At 33.3% G+C, this 21,546-nt stretch overlaps 1 protein-coding gene across 1 annotated transcript; it reads right to left on the bottom strand.

The window, feature by feature from the left end:
* Positions 1 to 550: 550 nt before the first annotated feature.
* LOC124353022 (chromatin complexes subunit BAP18) lies at positions 551 to 12,227 on the bottom strand. The gene is made up of 4 exons (XM_046802811.1): positions 11,852 to 12,227; positions 8,484 to 8,575; positions 5,348 to 5,446; positions 551 to 1,043 (listed from the first exon to the last, which is right to left on the bottom strand). Exons 1-4 carry the CDS (start codon positions 11,867 to 11,869, stop codon positions 812 to 814), a joined length of 441 nt encoding a protein of 146 aa, XP_046658767.1. The 5' UTR covers positions 11,870 to 12,227; the 3' UTR covers positions 551 to 811.
* Between the last annotated feature and the right edge of the window lie 9,319 nt (positions 12,228 to 21,546).

The following is a 21,546-nucleotide window of genomic DNA, read 5'->3' as shown; positions in this document are numbered from 1 at the left end:
ATGAAATTTAACAATTTGTTTAAACATAATGTTTAACTATATTGATAAGTTAAAAACGTGTGGAGCATGGACACTGCCTCAAATTGCAAAACCAACTTTGTCTACAAATCTCACCATTCTAATATCGGTCTACCAGTTTATGGCATACTAACAAAAATCTAAAAATTTTTACTCTAAATTAACTAACAATATCAGAAATTGTCTTGAAGGTCATAATTTCCCTTCGGTTAATGATGTAATCTCTATGTATTCCTCATCCCCTTTATTCTATCTATACAATGTTTATGATTTAACCACAACTTTCCTAGAAATTACTTATTAAATATTTGTTAGCCATATCGTTATAGCATTTCTGAGTACATTGTTTAAAGCGGATCAAGGAATTAATAATTAATTTGAAATTAAACTGTTTCCTTCTTAAATACATATAATTTCTTGTTTCTTCTATTGCACTTTCGAAGTGTTTGCCAAAAGAAAGTTCAAGACCCAAACACTAAAATCAGTTTTAACAGTTCATACGGGACATATATGGAAGAAAATTAAAATTAAATACTCTCATAACATTGTCTTTAATTTTTTTGACATTTGATACTGATTTTGAATGTTATAAATTGATTTTATGTATATTGCATCACTGATAAAAATATTTATATATATATATATTCAATCAAAACCACAGAAATAATTGTACAGCCTTACATTAAGTGATAAAGTCTCAATCTAGTCCATATATTAAATATAATATAATAATCTCTTGAAAACGAATTATAGTTCACAGCACTCAAAGTCAGAATCAAACCCAAAATCACTGTTAGGACGTCACTTCCTCCATCGCTCCGTCAAACTCCACTTTGACATCCTCGTGTAAGCCTTCAACGTCAACCTCAGACTCGGGGGCGTTGAGCATATTCAGTGTTACTTCCTGCACTGTCTTTGTCAGCATCCCCTGCTGTTGCTGCGGAGCTTGCACTGATGTCAATTGTCTCACTGGGATACCTGCATCCTCAAACGCCTTCTTCTTCAGGGTCGTCCTGATCTGTGATCTGGAACATCATTACGCTACTAATGTTACAATGTTACAAAGTTAATAAAGCAAAATTTACGAGCTTTGTCAAAAGTATTCTTAACATGACTATAAATAATAAGTTCAATTTTATAATGGCACACTACTGGACATGTTTATACTGCACAAAGACATTTAAATAGAGATGAGTCATTTGAAATGGTCCGACAGCTTACTTTTAAACTATAATTCTGCTAGAATACTTTCAATTGAGAACATACTTTACTTCCTTATGGTATTTAAAAGACTGGTTATCAAATGTTGTCTTTTTATAATGATAATCAACTATACAATTGATTATGAAATAATAATGACCCATATCTTAAGGTAGTATTTAAATCTTTGATTCTTATACAAAATAGCAATTATATTAAGTTTGGAATTAAATTTGTTTATGTATATTTTAGTTTAAATAATAAACGATCTCATTTAAAATCAGTATTGCTGAGATATAAAAGATTACTTATAGAAATAATTGCATAAAACAAAATTGAAAGTTTTACAGTAACAATAACAATCACATTTCCAAAATTGATTACTTATATTTAAACTCTGTAAGAAGTATATAGCATTTCAAATCACCAACCATTTTTATTGCGACAAAATACAACATGATTGTAGGAGGTTTCAGGTTCAGTCTTCAGTGCAGTTATTTGATGGGCATTCGAAAGGACATAATATTTTAAAGTATTGAACTGCCTTCAAACCCTCTTTCATTTTAGAAAACGGGTAAAAAATAAAACATTCTAGACAAATCTAGTTACTTGATAAAAAATCATTACAAGGCCTATTGTTTTATTTTCATTAATCTAAAAGTTTTAATATGAAGAAAAAAATAAGTATTTTTATTTTACATACATAGAAAATTTCAATTTTAAATTGGCGACAATTTTGCATATTAACATAATGAAAGTTTAGTAAATGGCTATACCTATGGATTTTGTTTAAATTTTGGGGTGGGAACTTGTCACTTGGAAACTCAGACGCCTGATTTTGTGAAAAGCAGCAAAACAATATTCAAATACGTAGATACTTTAAGCTGTTTAATAGTTACACATATTGTCTTTCTTCTCAATATTAAAAATGTTAAAAGTGGGGAGTTGGGGGATACAATTGTGTATTTCAACTCTTTATAGAAATACAGGAATTTCATCTATTGCTGAAATGGTTCTTGAGATACTGCGTGGGCAAAATAAATGGCAGATACAATAATTTGTTTACATCCTCTTCATTACAGGTTTCTCTTTGGTTAAGTCAGTTTCAGAGTACAGTATTACATGGCTAACCCATGTCTGCATAGTGTTGTGCCTCTAACTGTCAAATAGTACATACTTGCATGTAATGTGGTCATATAATTGTTTAATTGAAATTTGATGAAATATAGCAACAGAAAATATGGAAAACAGTATTACTGGCTTCTTCCAATCCTTGAGATATTTCAGATATGATTTATCCATTAGATTGAAAACTGAAAGATTAATTTTTTTTAGAATAGAATAAAGTACAAGAAGATTCTGTTACTACAATAGTCCTAATGGAACTCACCTGTCTGAAAGCCACAACAGTCCAAATGGTTATCATTTCATTCATTTTAAAACCTATTGCAACTGTATATGTACAGTTTTGTAAACACAAAAAAATTGCTACTACTTTTTAAAACGTATGAAATATAAGGGTACAAAGAGTTTACTGTTCATGCAAGAATTGAAAAGTTCTAGACATAATGCCTTGTAAGTGAACCTATCTATTTTCAACATTAACATTTTATTTTCTTATTAATAAATAATATTTTACTCTTTCCTGAGAAAACTTCATAAATAAAATTTGTAAACTTTGTGGAAATATAATGATTACATAATTTTTAGTTGTATGGTTTTATTTTTAAATAGGCCTGAATTGGTTATTCGATATAGTAGTATTTTGTAAATATGTGCGAGTTTCGGACTTATATAAACCCAACATTTCATTTATTTTAATATTCTTCTACTGTTCTTGTGTTGTGATAAATTAAATACAATAATATTTGTTTAAAGTTTGTTATTGACGATGGAAGGTTTAAAAGGATAATAGGATTTAGGATATCTGGCATTGTTATATGTTACAAAATATACAACACACTATTTCAAGGCTTGAAATCTATCCTCTTAGACAGGTGAGAAGACAATTATTACATAAAAGATAGAACATGCAGCAATGGACTTGAAAGAACAAAAGGGATTAAACATACCTGAAAACTGCTTGGAGTCCAGACAGGAGAAATGAACAGGCATTGGTCACTGCACAGGATGCAAGTCACGAGCACAAAAAGTCCAGAGCACAAACACACATCACACCAGCACAGGCGAAAGTGAGAGACTACCTAACCAGTGTTATGTGTATTTGTGCTCTGGACTTCTTGTGCTCGTGACTTGCATCCTGTGCAGTGACCAGTGCCTGTTCATTTCTCCTGTCTGGACTCCAAGCAGTTTTTATACAAAAAACCACAAGAGAGTGCAGTTGAGGGAGGAGCCTATTTTGCCCGTGACCTTGGAGCGGCCAACGAGAACTGAGCGACGTTGCCAAACTTGTTCCCCGCTGTAACCACAAGCCGCGCGAGTCCAGCGTTCTTAAAATACTTAACCGTTACGCTCGAAAGAAATGTTAGAGCTGTCTTGAATTAATTAACTACGTATTACAAAATGTAATTTTAAGGTTATTTAAAAAAAGTACATTTCTGTAGCTTATTTCCATGTTGAGTTAAATGGATTGAAATAAATTATTGTATTATATTACTCATATACGAAGATCGTAGGATTAAAATCTTTAGCCGAAATATAAATTAAAAAGAAAACATAAAAATACCGCAAAAACGTTAATTTCCCGTATTTAACAGTTAGATAATGCCATTATCACTGATATATAATAAGGCATTACATGTCTGCATAGTATAATCATGTTATGTTAAATGGATTTTCAATTTGGTAAGAAAGTTATCAAATACAACTGAAATATAATATATTTCATATTTATTTAAAATGTATAATATATTCATAAAGAACATATTATGTTCTTTTCCATAAATATACTTATTCAGTACATAACGGTGGGAATTGTTGCCGCAACGGTTTTGTTACGCACTTCGGTTCTTCTCATAAATTTATAACCATTTGAAAGCATTTTTCCAACCTGGCTATTAATAGTCTTGAATCTGTGTTATGTAAAAATTGTTTTCACACGTGGGTGATTTAAATATTTAAACTGGCCATAGTTGAAAAATCATTCAGCACAAGTATTTTTATAATATGAATGCACTTTCTTATACAGTTCTAAAGTAAGTTTTAAAAATAGTAGGCCCTAAAAGTTATTTAGTGGAAAATTTGATTAATTCATAATTTAAAAATATAATTGTTCGATAATTTTAAAATTGATTATATTGTTAAATTTTTTAAATTATTTTTAATCAAGCAACACGTCATGCAGTGTCCAATATAAGCAACATGTATACTAATTTTGTGTGTGTTTAGTAATCGTTTAAAATCACTGAAAAGATTGTTGTATCGTATGGAAATAAGCAAGTACTTTACTCTGACTAACTGACGGGACGATTTGTTTGTTTTAATCGATAGTTAGTTTGTAATAACATTAATAAACTATACAAGTAATTTAAATATAATATAGCAAACTGTCAACGCATTTTAAATATTGTTTTTTCAATTATACTGATAAGTTTTAAATGTTCAGTATCAGTGTTAGTTGTGATAGCGCAGCAGTTTATCAGCCACAATGCGCCAGCCGTGCCGGGCGGCAGCGGCAGTTGTGTGGCAACGTCGCGCAGGCCAGTCCATTCTATTGGTCGCCGCCAACTGCACTCTCTGGTGGTTCCTTGTATAGGTATGTTTAATCCCTTTTGTTCTTTCAAGTCCATTGCTGCATGTTCTATCTTTTACGTACTAATTGTCTTATCACCTGACGAAGAGTAATATTGGTTCTTTACAGCTCGTGATACGAGAAAAGAATGAACTATACATTGACTTGGTGTAGATTGAATTTAAATTAGCAACATACTTTGCCAGTTTTACAGGTATGCTTGGAAAGGAAAAGATCAGACCTAGTGTTATTCTTGCTATTCAAAACTTTCCTTATTTGATCAACCCTGGGCTGGATATACCAACACTTCTAAGTTATTTTTAAATGCCCATTCTGCTGCAATAGTTCACATAACTTTTATTCAGTACAATCAATTGTAAATTTGGACGGGTCAAACTAATATTATAAAAAAAAACCAAATTAATCACTGGGACTTACACTGTTCTGCCTTTGATGTGCTCACTGATTTGATTCAGATCATCCCCAAACTTTTTCACCGCTTGTCTCAGCATTTCTATTTCCTCCTCTGACCATTTACTGGTAGAAAAAGAAATCAAACATTTCCTTATTAAACACTTACACCTATGAGGTCTAGTCAAAAAGTATCAGGACTGGAGTTACTATAAATTAGTGGATTTCGAGACATATAAGTTCATCCTTCAAAGTTCAAAATCTTTGTCCAGTACCAATTCCTTTGCTCACAACAGGTTCTGAAGTTACTTTTTGGAATCGTGGAACCTCCATATTTTCAGTGGTATTTTATTACCATGGAGAACAAAAAGGTCCCAAGTAGAACTGCTGAGTTTTATTAGGCGAGTAAGATGGCTATATTTAGACTATTACTATTGTGATGTATTGTGTTTTTAGTGATATATGGACATAATAATCTAATATAAAACTTAAGGACAGTATTCTTTATTGACCGATTGAAAAAAACCTAACAACAGTGTTTTCAGCTTAATTTTTCCGAGCTTTTTGAAGTCTACCGATCAGTTTAAAAGTTTAACAAAAACATGCACAAAGCTCATTCACTCATCACTAAAAACATGTATTAATTGGGTACAGATATGCTGATTGATATTTTCTGACATGCCAAAAAGCAACAGTTACTAAAGCACATGGATACATGCTGCATGAGAAACACTGATATAAAGGAAGTATTACACATACATTCATCAACCTTAGCTGATTTTAATTTTACTGTATTGCTTACATCAGCAAACTTTAAGGGACCAGTCTGGATACATTTTGATTAGACTTTATGATAAATAGATGAATAAATAGTTATATGAATCTAGCTAACATATTAGTTCTTAGCTTCTATAACAAACCATACATTTTGACAGGAATGTCAAATGATCTTAGGGGAGAGATAAGAAAGTGATAATTATGAAAGGTATCAAATTTTCTCAAATGCCTCTGGTGACAATCATATTTGGAAATTAGAACCAATTATAAAATCACTATCACAGTGCACATATTTAAATATATTTGAGTAAGCTGTTTGTACTGTAACATATTTGTTGTACTACTTTATTTAATTTTTTCTTACTAGAAAAAAACCCTAACCCTAAGTGTAATATCACTTATTCCCATATACAATTTTAAAAGAAATGACCTACGAGTTACTTAACATGTACAAAAGTATATAGATGTAAAACATCACTACTCTGTATTGTAACTACAACATTGGGCACAATATCTGGCTTTGATGTCATTTGGTCTAAAATATTGGGCAAAATATCTAGTTTTAATCTCCTTCGGTTAGCAAAATTGAGGAACTACCTAGCTTTAATCTCATTGGATCTACAGTATTGGACACTGCAGGTGTCAGAAAATTCTTGCACCGTAGAGATTCACACACAGTGCACTCAAAAAGTTCCAGGACTATTACTATAATAAATGTTGCAGTACTGAAAAGAAGAGAAAATTTATTCAGTGATCTACATGCATTCCTCCTATCTACCCACTCATTACATCAATCATACAGACTTTAAAGGATGCTCTTAAATTCCTCTGGAGGATGCCAAAACTAATACTTCAAGGCAGCTTTAACTTTGGGGAAAACACAAAGCCTGCTGGTAAGTGATCAGTAGAATAAGGGAGTGTTCAATGACTGTAATGTTTTCCTTTGCCAAAAACACCCTGACAACAAGGTGACCAAGCATCGGGATAACAAGCCACTGAGGCTGTCTCTGTCTCAAAAGTGTAATGTTGAAGCTAATATTATCCTTTCGCCATGCATGATATAAAAATCTGGAGTGAGGATTTGGGTCTCATACCTTAGCTACCAAAGGGAATCATCAGCAGGGCTCTCTAAACCAGATTAATAAATCTCTCTATGTAGTACCGATGACTAACCAAATTATATAACCTGCGTGAAGTTTATCCACAATCTTATAAATGACGATTGGGTGAATTAAGATAAAGGGGTCAACATTATGGGAAGTAGTACCCTTCCTATCATCTCTGTGTTTTTGATCACATTGAGTCTACAGTATTTCTAATTCTTAACTTCAGCCGCACAATGCATCTCCCATAAAAAAAATAAGGATTTAACCCTCTTCTCTGATCACCATCATCAACTGCTATCATTGCTCTTTGCCTTTTGCTGCTGACATCTTATTGATCTCTTCATTCAGAGTGATTTAGTAGTTTTTCATCACAATTCTATCAGGCTAGTGCTGCTATCTTACAAAACTAAGGGAACTATTTGTAACGTTCTGCAACAACTGTTTTACTGACTTCATGGTACTTCGACCTGGAGAGGGTTTATGGAAAAATCAGACAAATACACTTCTATACAGCACCAGACTAGCTCAGTACGAGGATCTAAAAACACGATTTCAGTTTGAAAGTATAAAAATTAAAACATACATAAAATAAACTTAAATATTTGAAAGTTTTTTTTATTAACGCTCAGTACTGTGAATAATAAATTGTTATTTTAAAGCTCAAAAAGTTACAAATATATAAGTATTTATAAATGATTGTGATGAATGACTGAATTTTCTGGTATGGTTTAAAATCATGGTATAGGTCTAGTACTAATTATTTACAAAGAATTTCCACTGAATTTTATGTCTCACGGCTGTGGAATTTTCCCAAAAAATATTGGTTGTGTTGACAACTGAGTTATTATAGCTTTTAAAAGTGAGTTGATTAGGAATATTTTATTTACAGAACCATGTTGTTATTCACGATATTATAACGTTGTATAGGTTAATTTCCTCATTTCAAGTTCATTAGGCTAATAAACTCTGACGAATGTCAGTGATATTGATAAAAGTATATATAATCACAAATCATGGAATAATTACTGCACAAACGATATAATGGAGGTTATTATACAACGCTTTGGAAGGTATGCTTATCTTATCCTTCAGATATACTTGATTAATACAATCTACGTAAATAGTAGTGTAGTGGTCACCCAGAATTGTTCAATGTTGTTGATTTGTGGATTGTGACCAGTATAGGCTGTGTTTTCCATCCATCAGAATCATTTTACACAAAAGGGGGAAACTTGACCATGTTCAAACAAACTTTTTTGTAAAATGTGATCGAAACCTACCCAGCAGGAGAATCAGCTGTTGGGTGCAACTGCAGAGTCAACTCTCCCAGTTTGTTAAATGCTGCTCCTGCGGCTGTAAATATTTCTCCAACCTGTGACACACACAAACATGTTTTGATTTACTCTTCAAGCCTACAACTTGCACCTGTTTACATAATTCCTGCAATAACTGTAATGTTGTAATTTCATTTACACACAATGCTATTGCAATGTTTAAAATGTTTCAAAAAGACATGAAATAACAACAAGCATAAACAAGTGATACAAAGACCAAAACATCTTGAAATGGGAAATTGTTCACTATTAATAAATTATCAGGTGATACGTGGAATTTTCACACCCATTCCTGTATAGCTCTATTTAAGTTGATAATAAAATAATGGGCTGCAGTATGGTAAGTGGCCACCATCACCATTGAATCATAGTACCCAATTATCAATTTGATATAGCTAAATGATCAAATTCAAAAACATTCTAACTATAGTTATGTACAATCAACTATTGCCATATCTTTCCAATGTATTAAATAACAAAATAGTTTCAAATTAATTTAAAAAAAGTAAGATCATTTATTGACTATTGTATTTGAATAATGGCCACAAGTACAATGGGGATGTACAAGCTGTATGTGTACGTGTTTGGTATTTGAGTTACAAGTCATCAGGCATGTTTATCCTTCAAAATATTCAAATACAGTGTTTTGTTTCTTACATTTTATAAATACACATTGCCTATTAGTCTCTTTTTCTTCATTAAAACTATTATTTTTAAGATATAAAAACAGCTGACCTATACTGTATTAAGCCTCAGCATCAGCTATGCCGGCTTCGAAGTGCACTGGTTTTTGTTATTATTACATTTTTTTGGACCTCCCCGGGATTCGAACCCATGATCTCTCGGTTAGAGAGCAAAGACTATAACCACTAGTCTATGGAGGAGTACTGCCTATAACATAATTTGGTTTGAAATTTTGGTTTTGGTAGCTCAGATGGTCAGAGTACGATAAGCGGAACTGGTTTTTATATCGCTTGTTATAATCATTGATACTTATACATCAAATAACAGAACTACCATATATATCAATGTATCTAAAATTCTAAATTAGTAAACATTTTTCACATTAATAGTTAATAGGAACCATAACTATTAAACAAACAATAAAATTAAGACAGGGTTTACAGATAGGGAAGGATAACAAATAAGGAGGGTAGTTAGGCTAGAAGAGGAAGAAAACACAGGGTTACCAATATTCAAGTGAGGATTTCAGCAGGAAGAATAGGTCTCCCTACTATATTATAAGGTAATGTAAGAGTTTTTAAGCTTTTTTTTAGTGATTTTGGCTACAGTTTCTACTTCCATAGTGAAGTTTATTAACAATTTCTTCCTTGTTATTTTGGTCCTGTTTGCCATTGCTCAATTTTTTTGGGCATTTCAGTCACTGCTTTTTCTAATCGATTAGATTTGGTTGCATAACCATTTCAAGAAATATAGACTTTGTCCTTTCTCTTTTTTTTATTTGTGTACTTCAACACACTTCTTTCTCTTTTTTGGTGCTTATGAGTGATGTCTTTCTGCATATTCAATGTAAAAGTTAGTGTTATACTTATAATGCTGTTATTGGATGGATGGAGAATGGACAGAAAAACATGTTATATTTTACTTTGTAGGCCTAACATGAATATAAGTTCTTTGTATACTTCAACACTACCGGCCACTGTCCTGCTACATAGAATAATATGGTTTGGTGAGCGTAATATTTTTAGTTCTCAAGTATTAGTGATTAGCCTTTTGGAATTTAATATTTTGCTGATTGATAGCCTACTATCTCAAGGGATGTTTTTAGTTTGCCACCATCGGCGTAGGGCAGCACCTGGTGGAGGGATTAGCTTAGTCTGTTAGCCTGTTCAACTACTATACCTAGTTCCTTTTATGTGATTATAAAAAAAATTGGTTATTATAAAATTGAATTTGTTTCTGTAGTTTTTAAATTTACTTTTAAAGAATTTTACCTTAAAAAATAGGCTAATGTGAAGTGCCTATTTGTTTACATTGACTGTAGTACAATACGCAGCCACCACCACAACCGTATAGATATTTATGATTAAACTAGGCCTACCAAAACCAAAAAAGTCAAACTGAATTACGTTTTTTAGGTATTTCAAATTACGGTATAGTTCAGCTGTTTTTATATGTAAAAAGTTATAATTACAGTAATAAACTATCAAGGCTAGGCTATGTGTATTTGTAAAATATGTAACAAACAAAGCAGTGTAACATTTAGTTACTTTTTAGTATTTTGAAGGAAGTAATGTCTCACAGCTTGTAAGTGGACACAAATAACTTGTCATTGTCACTGTAATTGAGGCCATTACTCAAATACCATAAAAGTGATTTTACTTGGGAGTTAATTTGGAACAATATTGTTATTTAATACATTAAAAAGAATTGGTATTTATTTACAATACCGTGACCATGAAAAATGGACTTTTTTTCATGGGTTGGGCATTTATAGCCAAGTATTATTATCACAGGTGCATATAAACTGGGGGAAAGTATATTATTGTATTATATTGATGCCTTTCGGGCATTATTGCGTTAAAAATGGAAAATAACCGACAAAATTTTGTCGAACAACACTTGGAGGGTTAAGGATCAGGGGCATCACGTGATCTGGGATTCGACTTTTGCAAGCTCGAGTTAATTTTTTTTTCTAAAAGAGCAAGCAATGCGCAGCGGGCAGGCATCGTTGACAGAATTAACGTACTTGTCAGCATCATTTCAGTAAAATTGCCAGAAATACTGTCAAAAACAGAGTTTTCAAAAAATCGTAACTCCTTTGATTTTCGTTGCCGACGAATTTTTTCTTCACTATTGTTTTCAGGAAAAATTGTAGTTTTCATGAACATACCTTTCCATGGTCACGTTATTGTAAATTGATACCAAAGAATTAGCAATAATTAATTTTAAGTAACTGTAATCAGTAACTAATGCTTTTGTGTTCAATTGTTTTAAAGGTGTTTATGATTGACAATCTGGCTACAGTATAATAAGTGGTTATCAACACAATCGGATTATGGGGAATTTGGTACCCTCATTCCATTGAGGTGGTGACTACTTACTGCAGCCTAATGTTGAAAATATAATTGTCAACTCTAGGTTAGTTTCATGTTTAGGCTACCAGTTGTAATTTTAAGGTTATGTTTTCAGATGTACTTTCGGCTTTATTTAAATTCATGACATGAAATATTTTGAGCAAAAAATGTATGTATGAGACCATACATAAACTTGTTGACATTTCAAACTATAATGTCAATAATTCCAGAAAATAACATAGGCTTAGGTCTACATCTAAAATATCTAGAACTTACTTTACTTGCTGAATTCATTGCTATCCAGTTGTATTTTGAGAAAGGTACATGTAAGAACAAGAAGATTTACCCAATCAGTTGTAGTTCATCTGCAAAATTTAAATCTCAACACATTATAGATTTTACTATGCCACTGTTCCTTTCAAACACCCTAATAAAGCACTAATCAATATTTATTACTTTAGATATTTGGCGGTTAACTTAATTCTTCACTGCTTTTATGTATCTTACATGGGGCTACTAATTTTCAAATAAAAACAGTATCAATGTATAAAAATGTTATGCTTCAAAACGTAAACAAAAACAACCAATACTAATATTGTGTTCTTATTCGTCTCGTTGTTTACAGCTTTACAGATCAATCAACGCTGAGCTACAGGCATACAAACATTTTTGATTTTACACCTGCCTGCAATACAACTCGATAAGTATTGCCAACTTCCTCGATATTTGCATAGATGCAGGCTCTGATAGTTTACCATGGTGTACTACCGTACGTGTTGTATATATATATTTTTTATAATTTAATTGTTAATCTTCAATTTAAGTTCGATTATTTCTGAATTAAAATTTGAGCAGATATAGTAAATTTTGTAATACATTCATGTTTTGTTAGTAACGAATCAGGATGTTTACATAAAACCTCTGGCAGGCCGTCTGCTGTTTATCTGAGAAGAAAACAATGTCGTCGACGAATGGTTCTGTTTGTAACTTGAACGTTGCGAATCCTTCTTAACAACCCCTACAGCTTTGTAGTTGTATATGTCCTTCTTCTTAATGCGTTCAGTCTTAAAAGTCGGTTGTCTGGTTTCACTTTTAACCTGAGGCCAACCCTGACCTCGCCTTCTGTTGTATCTTCTGGTCTCCTGAAACCGCTGAACATCTCTTATACCAGTAGTGTTGTGAACTCCATACAACTCAGCAACAATTCTCTGTATGATAGCTCCTACTTCACTAATAATAGTGGCTTTTCAGGGTGTCAGATTTCGAGGCATGGTTTTGGCTCATCTCTCTAGACAAGAAAAAATGTTCCTAATTGCTGACTCTAAAAATATAGGAGCGTTCTGACAGATCTAAGAAATGGTGTAGATTTAGCACAACAGGACTTATGAACATGTCTCTTAATTTCCGAATAGACTGTGTTCCTGTTCAAATAAGATACGGCATTAGGTAGTAGTTAAACTCACCAAAACTTATTCTTTGTCAAATGGGTGTTTAGAAAAGTTACACTGAAGTAAACATGAAAAGTTATTTTAGCACTGGTGTTTGAATTATGTGCACAATGTTAGGTGCTGGGTTAGCGTTATCCAGGAGTATATTTATAACCACTTGTTCTTTCATCTGGCTGTAGACAGAGATCAACTACGACATTCAAGTTGTAACAGATTATAGGATTTGATCAAATATAATCTCGTAAATAGTGTTAGGATATTAATTATCAACCCTTACAGCACATCAAAGTGACATACACATGATTTTATTCAAGAGAATAAATTTGACCAAGAATTCGAAAGATTATGGGAACATGATTTTAAAACCTCTCGCTTTTGCCACTAACAAGTTTTTGCCTATAAGATACTGCTCAAATGTCATATTTAATGGTACATACCCATTTTAATAGAATAAAATCTATTAAATTAGTACAAAAATAGTTTATTCATTCCGAAATATATCTGATTAATATATTATACTGAACTATGTATATTTATATATTTTATATATTATACATTTATTTATTTTATTATATGTAACATATTTAATTTATGTTTTATTACATTTCATCTTCAGTTCATCACACAAAACTCAACCTTTTTATGCCTGGTTTTGTTTAACATAATGCGCAATTGAGCTTTTAACTTAAATCGATTGTACTGTTTATGAAATCGGTAACGGGAGTTCGAGAAAAGAGGGTGATGGACTAAGCACGTCTAATCAGATATGTTAAACCCTGGGAACGGAGTTCGCATGGGAAAGGTTAGGCTGTAAGCAACCGTAATTAGACTAAGGCAATAGAGTGTAGAATGGAGATCAAACTGCTATATAAGAAACAATTTTATTGTAGCCTAATTTGATTTGTGAATGTTCGATTTATCTGCAACCACTTACTCCTTAGTGCCGTGTCTGGAATCTGAAGCTGTCACGGACTTAACTCCTAGAAATGTTAGAATCATGTTCTTTTGAGGAGATCCAAAAAAGTCGGTGACGAAGAAGCTCAACCCAAATGAACCCTTTACATAGTTTAGACCTCAGAGAAACTTAGACAAAATATAGTGTAATCTAGGGTAGTCTCATTGTTTCATCAGGTGCACAGTTGGGTGCACTACGAAGTCTTCGACACAATCTCTAAGTACCACGATGGAGCAACCGAGTTTTCTACATATAATATATCAATGAAATCTGATGCTGCACAAAGAGGGATGTGAACTGGAGCTAAACTCAACATTCACATTGAATCAACCCTTTCCACCATAGCTACGTTATGTCTAGTTTGGTGTGATTTGAAGAAAGGTTTGAGAGTAATGACCCTAAATTGTGTTTTAGTGGGTAGTTTTGCAAGTTGCTAGTTACTCTACACATCATGCTTAAGCGCATTTCAACTCATTTAACGCGTATATATGCTTCTTAATAACATCGTTATATTAGCGCCCTAAGTATAATTTGGTGGGAACGGTTACAAATTATATTCTTATAAAGAATTGTAAGCCTATTAAATTATTTTATTAAACTGTTAATATACTCTGTAAAAATCTACATTATCGTTCTTAAGGAAACAATTATTGTAATTTCTCCTAGCTTCCAATCTACAATTATGATATCTACAGAGTGGGGCAGAATGGACTCTCTGATACGAGCGATGCACACTTTAAGTTGTTCAATAAAATTTTCAAACACTCTGTCCAGCATAGCTGGCGTTATTCCAGTGACGACATCAGCAATTGCTTTCAAGGTCCTTGGTCGAACTTGAGGTAACCCGAAATAAAATCACATGGGCTCATTTGGGGAAACGAGGGAGCCACGGAACATCTCCTCGCATTGAGATCAGATGGCCAGGAAACTGTTCTAGCAGGATCTGGCATGATCGACGGGCGGTATGAGCCGTTGCACTATCATGTTAAAACCAAAAGGCTTTCATATAATTTTCCTCACCATACTATTCCATTTTAGGGAATAAACAATTCTCCAACATCTCACAATAGCGCACAGTGTTCAGAGTAACAGTTGCAACTTCAGATTCAAAAAAGGGCCAATAATGCCTATAGAGGATACAGCGCTCTAAACTGTCAATTTTTGTGAATGATGAGGTCTTTGGTGAAGAGTGTGTGGGTTTTCAGCTGCCCAGTACCAAAAGTTTTGCTTATTTACTGAGGCGGAGAGGTGGAAATGCACTTCATCGCTAGACCATAGAATAGTGCCGGCTTGCAAAGAGGCTAACATTGCATTTCAAGCATCTGTACGTTTCACCCAGTCTTCTGGGCCCAACTCTTGAACAGACATTATCTTATGGGGGTGTAGCCTAAATGAAGGTTACAGTGTAAAATTCGTCTTATCGTTCTGGTCTATATTCAAAGAGGAGCAGAATGTTTCCGCGCAGAGCGCGATGGGGATTGTTCAATAGACGCTTTCACTGCCGCAATGTTTTCCAGTGTCCTCACACTTTTTGGTTGCCGGCCTGGTTTTCTAGGAAATGTAGATCCTGTCGCCCGTACACTTGTAATCCATTTCCTTAAGGTTTTAGCATCAGGAATACTGACATGACGAGTCAAATTAAACCGCCTACGAAATGCCCTCTGCGACGTCACTAAACTATCGTTGTTTTTGAAAAAAACGCTTCTACGACAAAACCACGATGCTCGCCAGTCCACTGCATGATGACAACTAAAATGACGTCTTTTCCCCACCAAACGCCACTACTCCCACTCCACTAACTGGCCTGCGCGTTCTTCGGTGACTGATTGAAACTAGTCCATTCTGCCTCACCCTCTAATATTCTAAAAAATTACATAGTTCATATGCCAATCTATGCATTAGTAATCCAATCGGTTTTAGAAACTTCTCAGGTACAAAATAGCAAAACCAAATATTACAATACTCAGTTTGAACATATGAAACAGTTTGTAAGTCATAAAATAGTGGTACAATAGAGTACTTTAGATAGATATAGGCTAGATACATGTACATACAACTAGAAAGCAGATTATTAAAAGAAACAATTGTGAAACCTTAGAAGGAAGTAAGGTTTTCTGACAGTACAAGTAGCAACAGGTAAAATTCTACATCTAGCAAAAAAACAAATTCTAATCTGCTATGACTTTCAACTATAGCCATCACCACAACTCCTTTTTCTGTTTTTCATTACGGTATTTTTTATTAACTTATCAAAAGTAATGTTTAATTTTTCAGTTGTTCGCTATTTTATAGGCTCTTTTTAAAGTCTTAAACTCATAAGAAACCATCCAAACAAGCGCTATGATATAGATATGACTAATACTAATATAATTAGGTAGGACCACTTTTATGTTAAAAATCTTTTGTACAAGGAGGCAGTTATTAACAAAATGCACACTATAGATTTTCTGAGGATGCTGCAGTACTAATTTAAGAGCCTAATGGTATAATCTGATAAACTCTATGGATTTCATATTGGACTTTAATGGAGATAATTGGTAGCTACTACCTATAAAGTGATACAAAGAGCACTTTAAACCCTTTTAAATTTTCCTAATCTACACAAATCACATTTAACAATCGACGGCCCGATATTCAAACGTCTACAAGAACTTAGACAGCTAATTTTAAAGGATTGTTATTTGCTTTGATGACAGTTTTCTTCATTACCCTGTTCTGTCTCTAATATAAAGTACTAGTTTTCTGTTGCAGTAAATAATTAACCAATTATGTTGTATTACTATAGTACTCATAGTAAAACTGAAACAATTGTACATTAAAATGTATGAATTCAGTTTAGTTTTTATTCAAGTGAAGTTTATTAAATAAATATCAAATCTATTTTAAACAAAATTGTTTCAAAGTATTATGTATGAGTTGTTTGTTTTTAATAGATTTTATATTACACAAATACAGACAAAAAGATGGGGCTGGGTATGCATTTTCAGATTTTATGTGTGATTCTAAGCTAAAAATGAAGAATAACTTTTTTAAAATTTCCACTTTGTTTAGCCGGTAGCCGCCATGTTTTTATTAACAAATTATTTATCTCTAAACCTAGTAAAGCTAAAGAAACCAAATTTGGCACATAGGTTTGAACAGGTAATAGAAAATAAAAAGACAGTGTTATCTTTTTTAATATTAACAAATTGGCGTCTGTTTTAAATTTTGCGAAGTCAAATAACAAAAAAGAAAAAAAACAAAAAAAAAAAGGTAGTTATATGAAATGTACTAGACACCAACTATATTTGGAAAATTGTATTGCAATTCCAACGGTACTAGTTTCAATGGAATCTGTCAAGGCAAAGCGAGCACGACCACTTTAAAGGTGCGCTTGCATATGCTGTGAGCAACAAAAATTTTGTCTTTTGATAGATATTCGCTGTTTTACAAAGAAAAAAGGAAAAAGTGGAAATTTGAAAAGTTATTCTTCATTTTTAGCCTAGAATCACACACAAAATTAAAACAAATACATAGCTAGGCCAACCTTTTTTGTACACTCTGTATATAATCCGGCGATCTAAGTAAACTAATTATCAATCAGGTAATTTTAATTATGGTTGAGAAGTTATTAGATTGTGGTGAGATTTAACATTCAGATGTCCATCGGTGTATGTTCATTTCCTATATGCAGAACATATCCTACAGCACGTGCTATTTCCTTGTTGTCATCACGCCCAAAATAGTGCCGGACATCCTTTACTGATGTATAGTGATTACCCTTTAACTAACGTGGGGGATACAGGTTATCACCGTCATCACTGTGTAGCAAATTTGTATCTTCGGCATCTTTTCTGTTTCTGAATTTCTAACGAATTCATCATTTAAAAAATAAAGATAAGGCGTTAGAATAGTCTGTTCTTAATCAAAATGAAAGAACCTTATCTTCGTTACATAAATAAGATAATAAAATTGTCGGGATATTAAAAAAAAATTATAATATCAGTACGGTATTTAAACTAAATAAAACTTTTAAGAACTGTTTGAGACAAGACTAAGAAATTACATGTGGCTATGGCTCAGTTTACAGTAGGAAGACAAAAAGTGAAGCACTTACTCGAATTAGTGAACAGATTAAGCAACAAAACGTAAGGAGGACCTCCAAAATAAAAGGCAGTTACAAATCAATTTCATTGCTGCGGCTTCGCCATCACGCTTGTACTCAGGAATTTGCTCCATGAACTTGTCCTGTCTTTAATTAAATCCTTTAAAAAACCTGGCTGCATTATGACGAAAAATGAGATAGATCAAGTGAGGTACTAGCTGTACCACATTGCATAGTATTTAAAATATGTCTAGTTAGAGTATAGGTTTTAGATTCAGAACTTAGAATAAGACAATTTGTTATAATTCACAATAGTTCGGTGCATGCCTCTATAAAAATCAATGAAATGATTTGATGGAATTGGGATTTGTCATCTGATGAGGCGATTGTTTCTTATTGGTGGGCTGACAGAGGGTGTTATTTTATCTGTCTGTCCGAAAACATCATCTGGAAAACTGACATAGTAGTGCTACTCTGAACCTTGTATCATCATGATGTAGTCCATGAGCGGTCTCATTTTATCGTTAACCGTGGTGAAGGATATCTTGCAACCCCCTTCTACCCCTTTGGAATTATCAGTTCCGCTCTGAATCTCGTCTCGGTAAGATCAGTCGCTCAACAAACTATAGATCTCGTTGCCCTCTTTGTACCCGTTGGCAGAAGCAGTGCCACCCTGGAACTCGCCGCATTATAAACTAGTAGAAGCGGTCTCATTCATTCTATTCAAGGTACGTAAGTATAGAAACCCATCTTGCTCCTCCTTTTTGACGTGAAACCCGTTAGTTGTAGAAAGTCTTGTGGTAGTTCGAGACAAGTAACCTCCTTTTGCACCGATTGTCCCCCCCCTCGATTTCAGTGACTGTTTCGTGGAGTGATGCATTGACGCCAACTACCTGGATATCGGTCGACTCCCTAGAAGCTCTGACCCAGCGACTCGTGTGTCTGACTTTAGCGAGAGCAATGTTGGTGAGTTGGCATCAATTTACCTTTCTTCCTCCTTTCTCCTGTCTCACAAGTTTCTAAATAATTCATTGCCAACCGAGCCGTGTTTGTTTGTGGGTATGTAAACATTATTCAGAGATATTACAAGAGTTAAAATGTGCGCGTAGCACCACGTGTGAACGTGATTTGGGATTCTGTTGGCCATTTGTGCGAGTCAAACGATTATACTGAGCTCTCATGTTGGATGTGCCATCGAATGCATTTTGACGCAAACACTCAAAAGTATTTGATGGTCCGTCAATACTCCAGAGAGAGTCTCAAACAATGCCTCTCTTGTAGTAGAAACCACAGTAGTCTCCAACACACTTCATGGCTTTTAATATTCTTCCGCTCGGCAATATAAATGATAAGCCTTGACTTAGAATAATCTATATTGAATTATATTAATTTAAATTATAGTTTTGTTTACTCACGACGGTGTTATTTATGCTGTAAAACAGGACATAGTTGAAATCAAGTTAACTGCTCAATTTGTTTAATCTGATTGTGTAAAATTTGTTAGTTTATAAACAGGAGAGCGCCAAAAGTTTCCAAGCTAGAGGGCGCACCGGGATACGCTCCCGTGTCCCGGCCCAGCAAGAGCTTGTATATAAGAACCATATTTACAAAATTGTAACCAATTATAGTACATTAAATATTTCAAATCAAAGTAATTACATTTGAATCTTAACTAAACTTAATTATACTGGTATTTTACACTATAAGTGATATACCCCCTACGCCCTACCTATTAGTGGTATATCTTATTAAGATTTACGATTAAAGATGAAGTTTTAAACTATTCTTAAGGGTGCTCCACTATCTGGAAGCATTTGTATTACGTTCCCCTAAATTCAGCTAGTTTTCTTAAACTCAGGACAAACAACGACAGTACCACCTTCTTGAATAATACGAGTATTGCTTCCGTTCTTCTAAGCTAACTGCAAAAAACTAATTTTTAATTGTTGTTTCTTACCTATTTGTAAGAAAAAGATGCGCAATTTTAATAAACATCGTTTTTGTGCGTGTGTCGGGTTTTATTTCAGTTCACGATTGGTAACTATTTTAATCGATTGCACTTCTTTACTAAACGATTTGACAACGGTAGGCTACTATTCGTAAGCACATTGACCACAGTTTTTCGGTGAATTTTAACTGATTCTTTTACGAATTTGAAGTAATTTTGCCTTGTGGACGAGGATTCTGCTCATGTGTCCTCTGGATATAATGTCTACCTCCCGAAGATGGCCCAGATAAGTACTGTAAGATATTCTTCCTACCCTCTATAATGCATATTTTGGAGATGATCCGTGTCTGTAAGACTTACTCTATACTCAATATCAATACTCTATACTCTTACTCAATACTCTAGAGAAACCAAGTATTGTTGGTGCTGGTACTATATGAGTTGACCAGTGTAAATAAATGATACATTTGCAGTTGGTCGTCCTGTAACAAAGATAGAATAAGGTTTCTTATATCTTTAAAGATTTCAATATCCAGAGTAGGATGATAATTTCTTAGGGTAGTTAAATCGGACGTGTGAGAAGTTTGTGCCAAATGTTCTGCTGCTTGTAGCAATAGTAATTCCAACAATGGCTCGGTGAGGTAAGGGGGTTATGTTGTCTGGATTGTAACCTTATGGATATTACTGGTCATTTCCTTATATCATGGAAGCAAACTATTACTGTTATTTTGGTATGTCATACAACCAAAATATAAAGAATAACTAACAGAAAAAAGGTATTGAATTCAATATGCTAGTTATACCTCACTGTAATATTAATAGAAATAATAAATAACATAATTAATTGTGCAATTAAGAAAATGATTTTTTTAATACTATTGGCTATGGTTTGTACAAAATTCTACAAGTTTAATAACACGACCAATTATTATTGAGATTGTAAAAAAATACTGCATTACAATAATTTATAAACCAATAAACAATCCAAATAAAATAGTGACCGTAATAGATTAATAAACTTTAATATTCTAATGTTTTATGATATAACCGAAGTAAAACTGCTTTCCTTTGATAAAAGTCACAAATAACAACTGAAGTAAAAAGTACAATATATTATAGATAGAAGGGCTCAATAATTCCAATCATACTATGGAGTATTTTGAATTTTAACGAAACTTACTTGTATGGAAATACATTTGTCATTAGTTTCAGAAAACATAAATATTTTAAAACCTTTTCATCAGAAAGACAAACTTTAAATATCATACATGTGTAGAACATGCACTTGGTTCCCAAGAGATCAGCTGACAATCAGCTGTCTCGTGTAACGTCCAAACAGCTGTCAAACTGTTTGGTGACGTCATCAATGTGGTTTGGACTTACTACTTTGGTCCATAAATGAAGAACGTTGCTGCAGCTGCGAATTTTGCAAAAATGCGGTTACCTTAGGTAGTGTATTTTCTATAGATTAAAACCTATTGTTTTATTTTTCTTCAAAACATAACAAAATACAATTTTTTATTTTGCTACACTGTT

This window comes from Homalodisca vitripennis, chromosome 1 (genome assembly GCF_021130785.1).
Source record: "Homalodisca vitripennis isolate AUS2020 chromosome 1, UT_GWSS_2.1, whole genome shotgun sequence".
NCBI classification, from domain to species: Eukaryota; Metazoa; Arthropoda; class Insecta; order Hemiptera; family Cicadellidae; genus Homalodisca; species Homalodisca vitripennis.
This window is presented reverse-complemented; position numbering and strand designations above follow the sequence as displayed.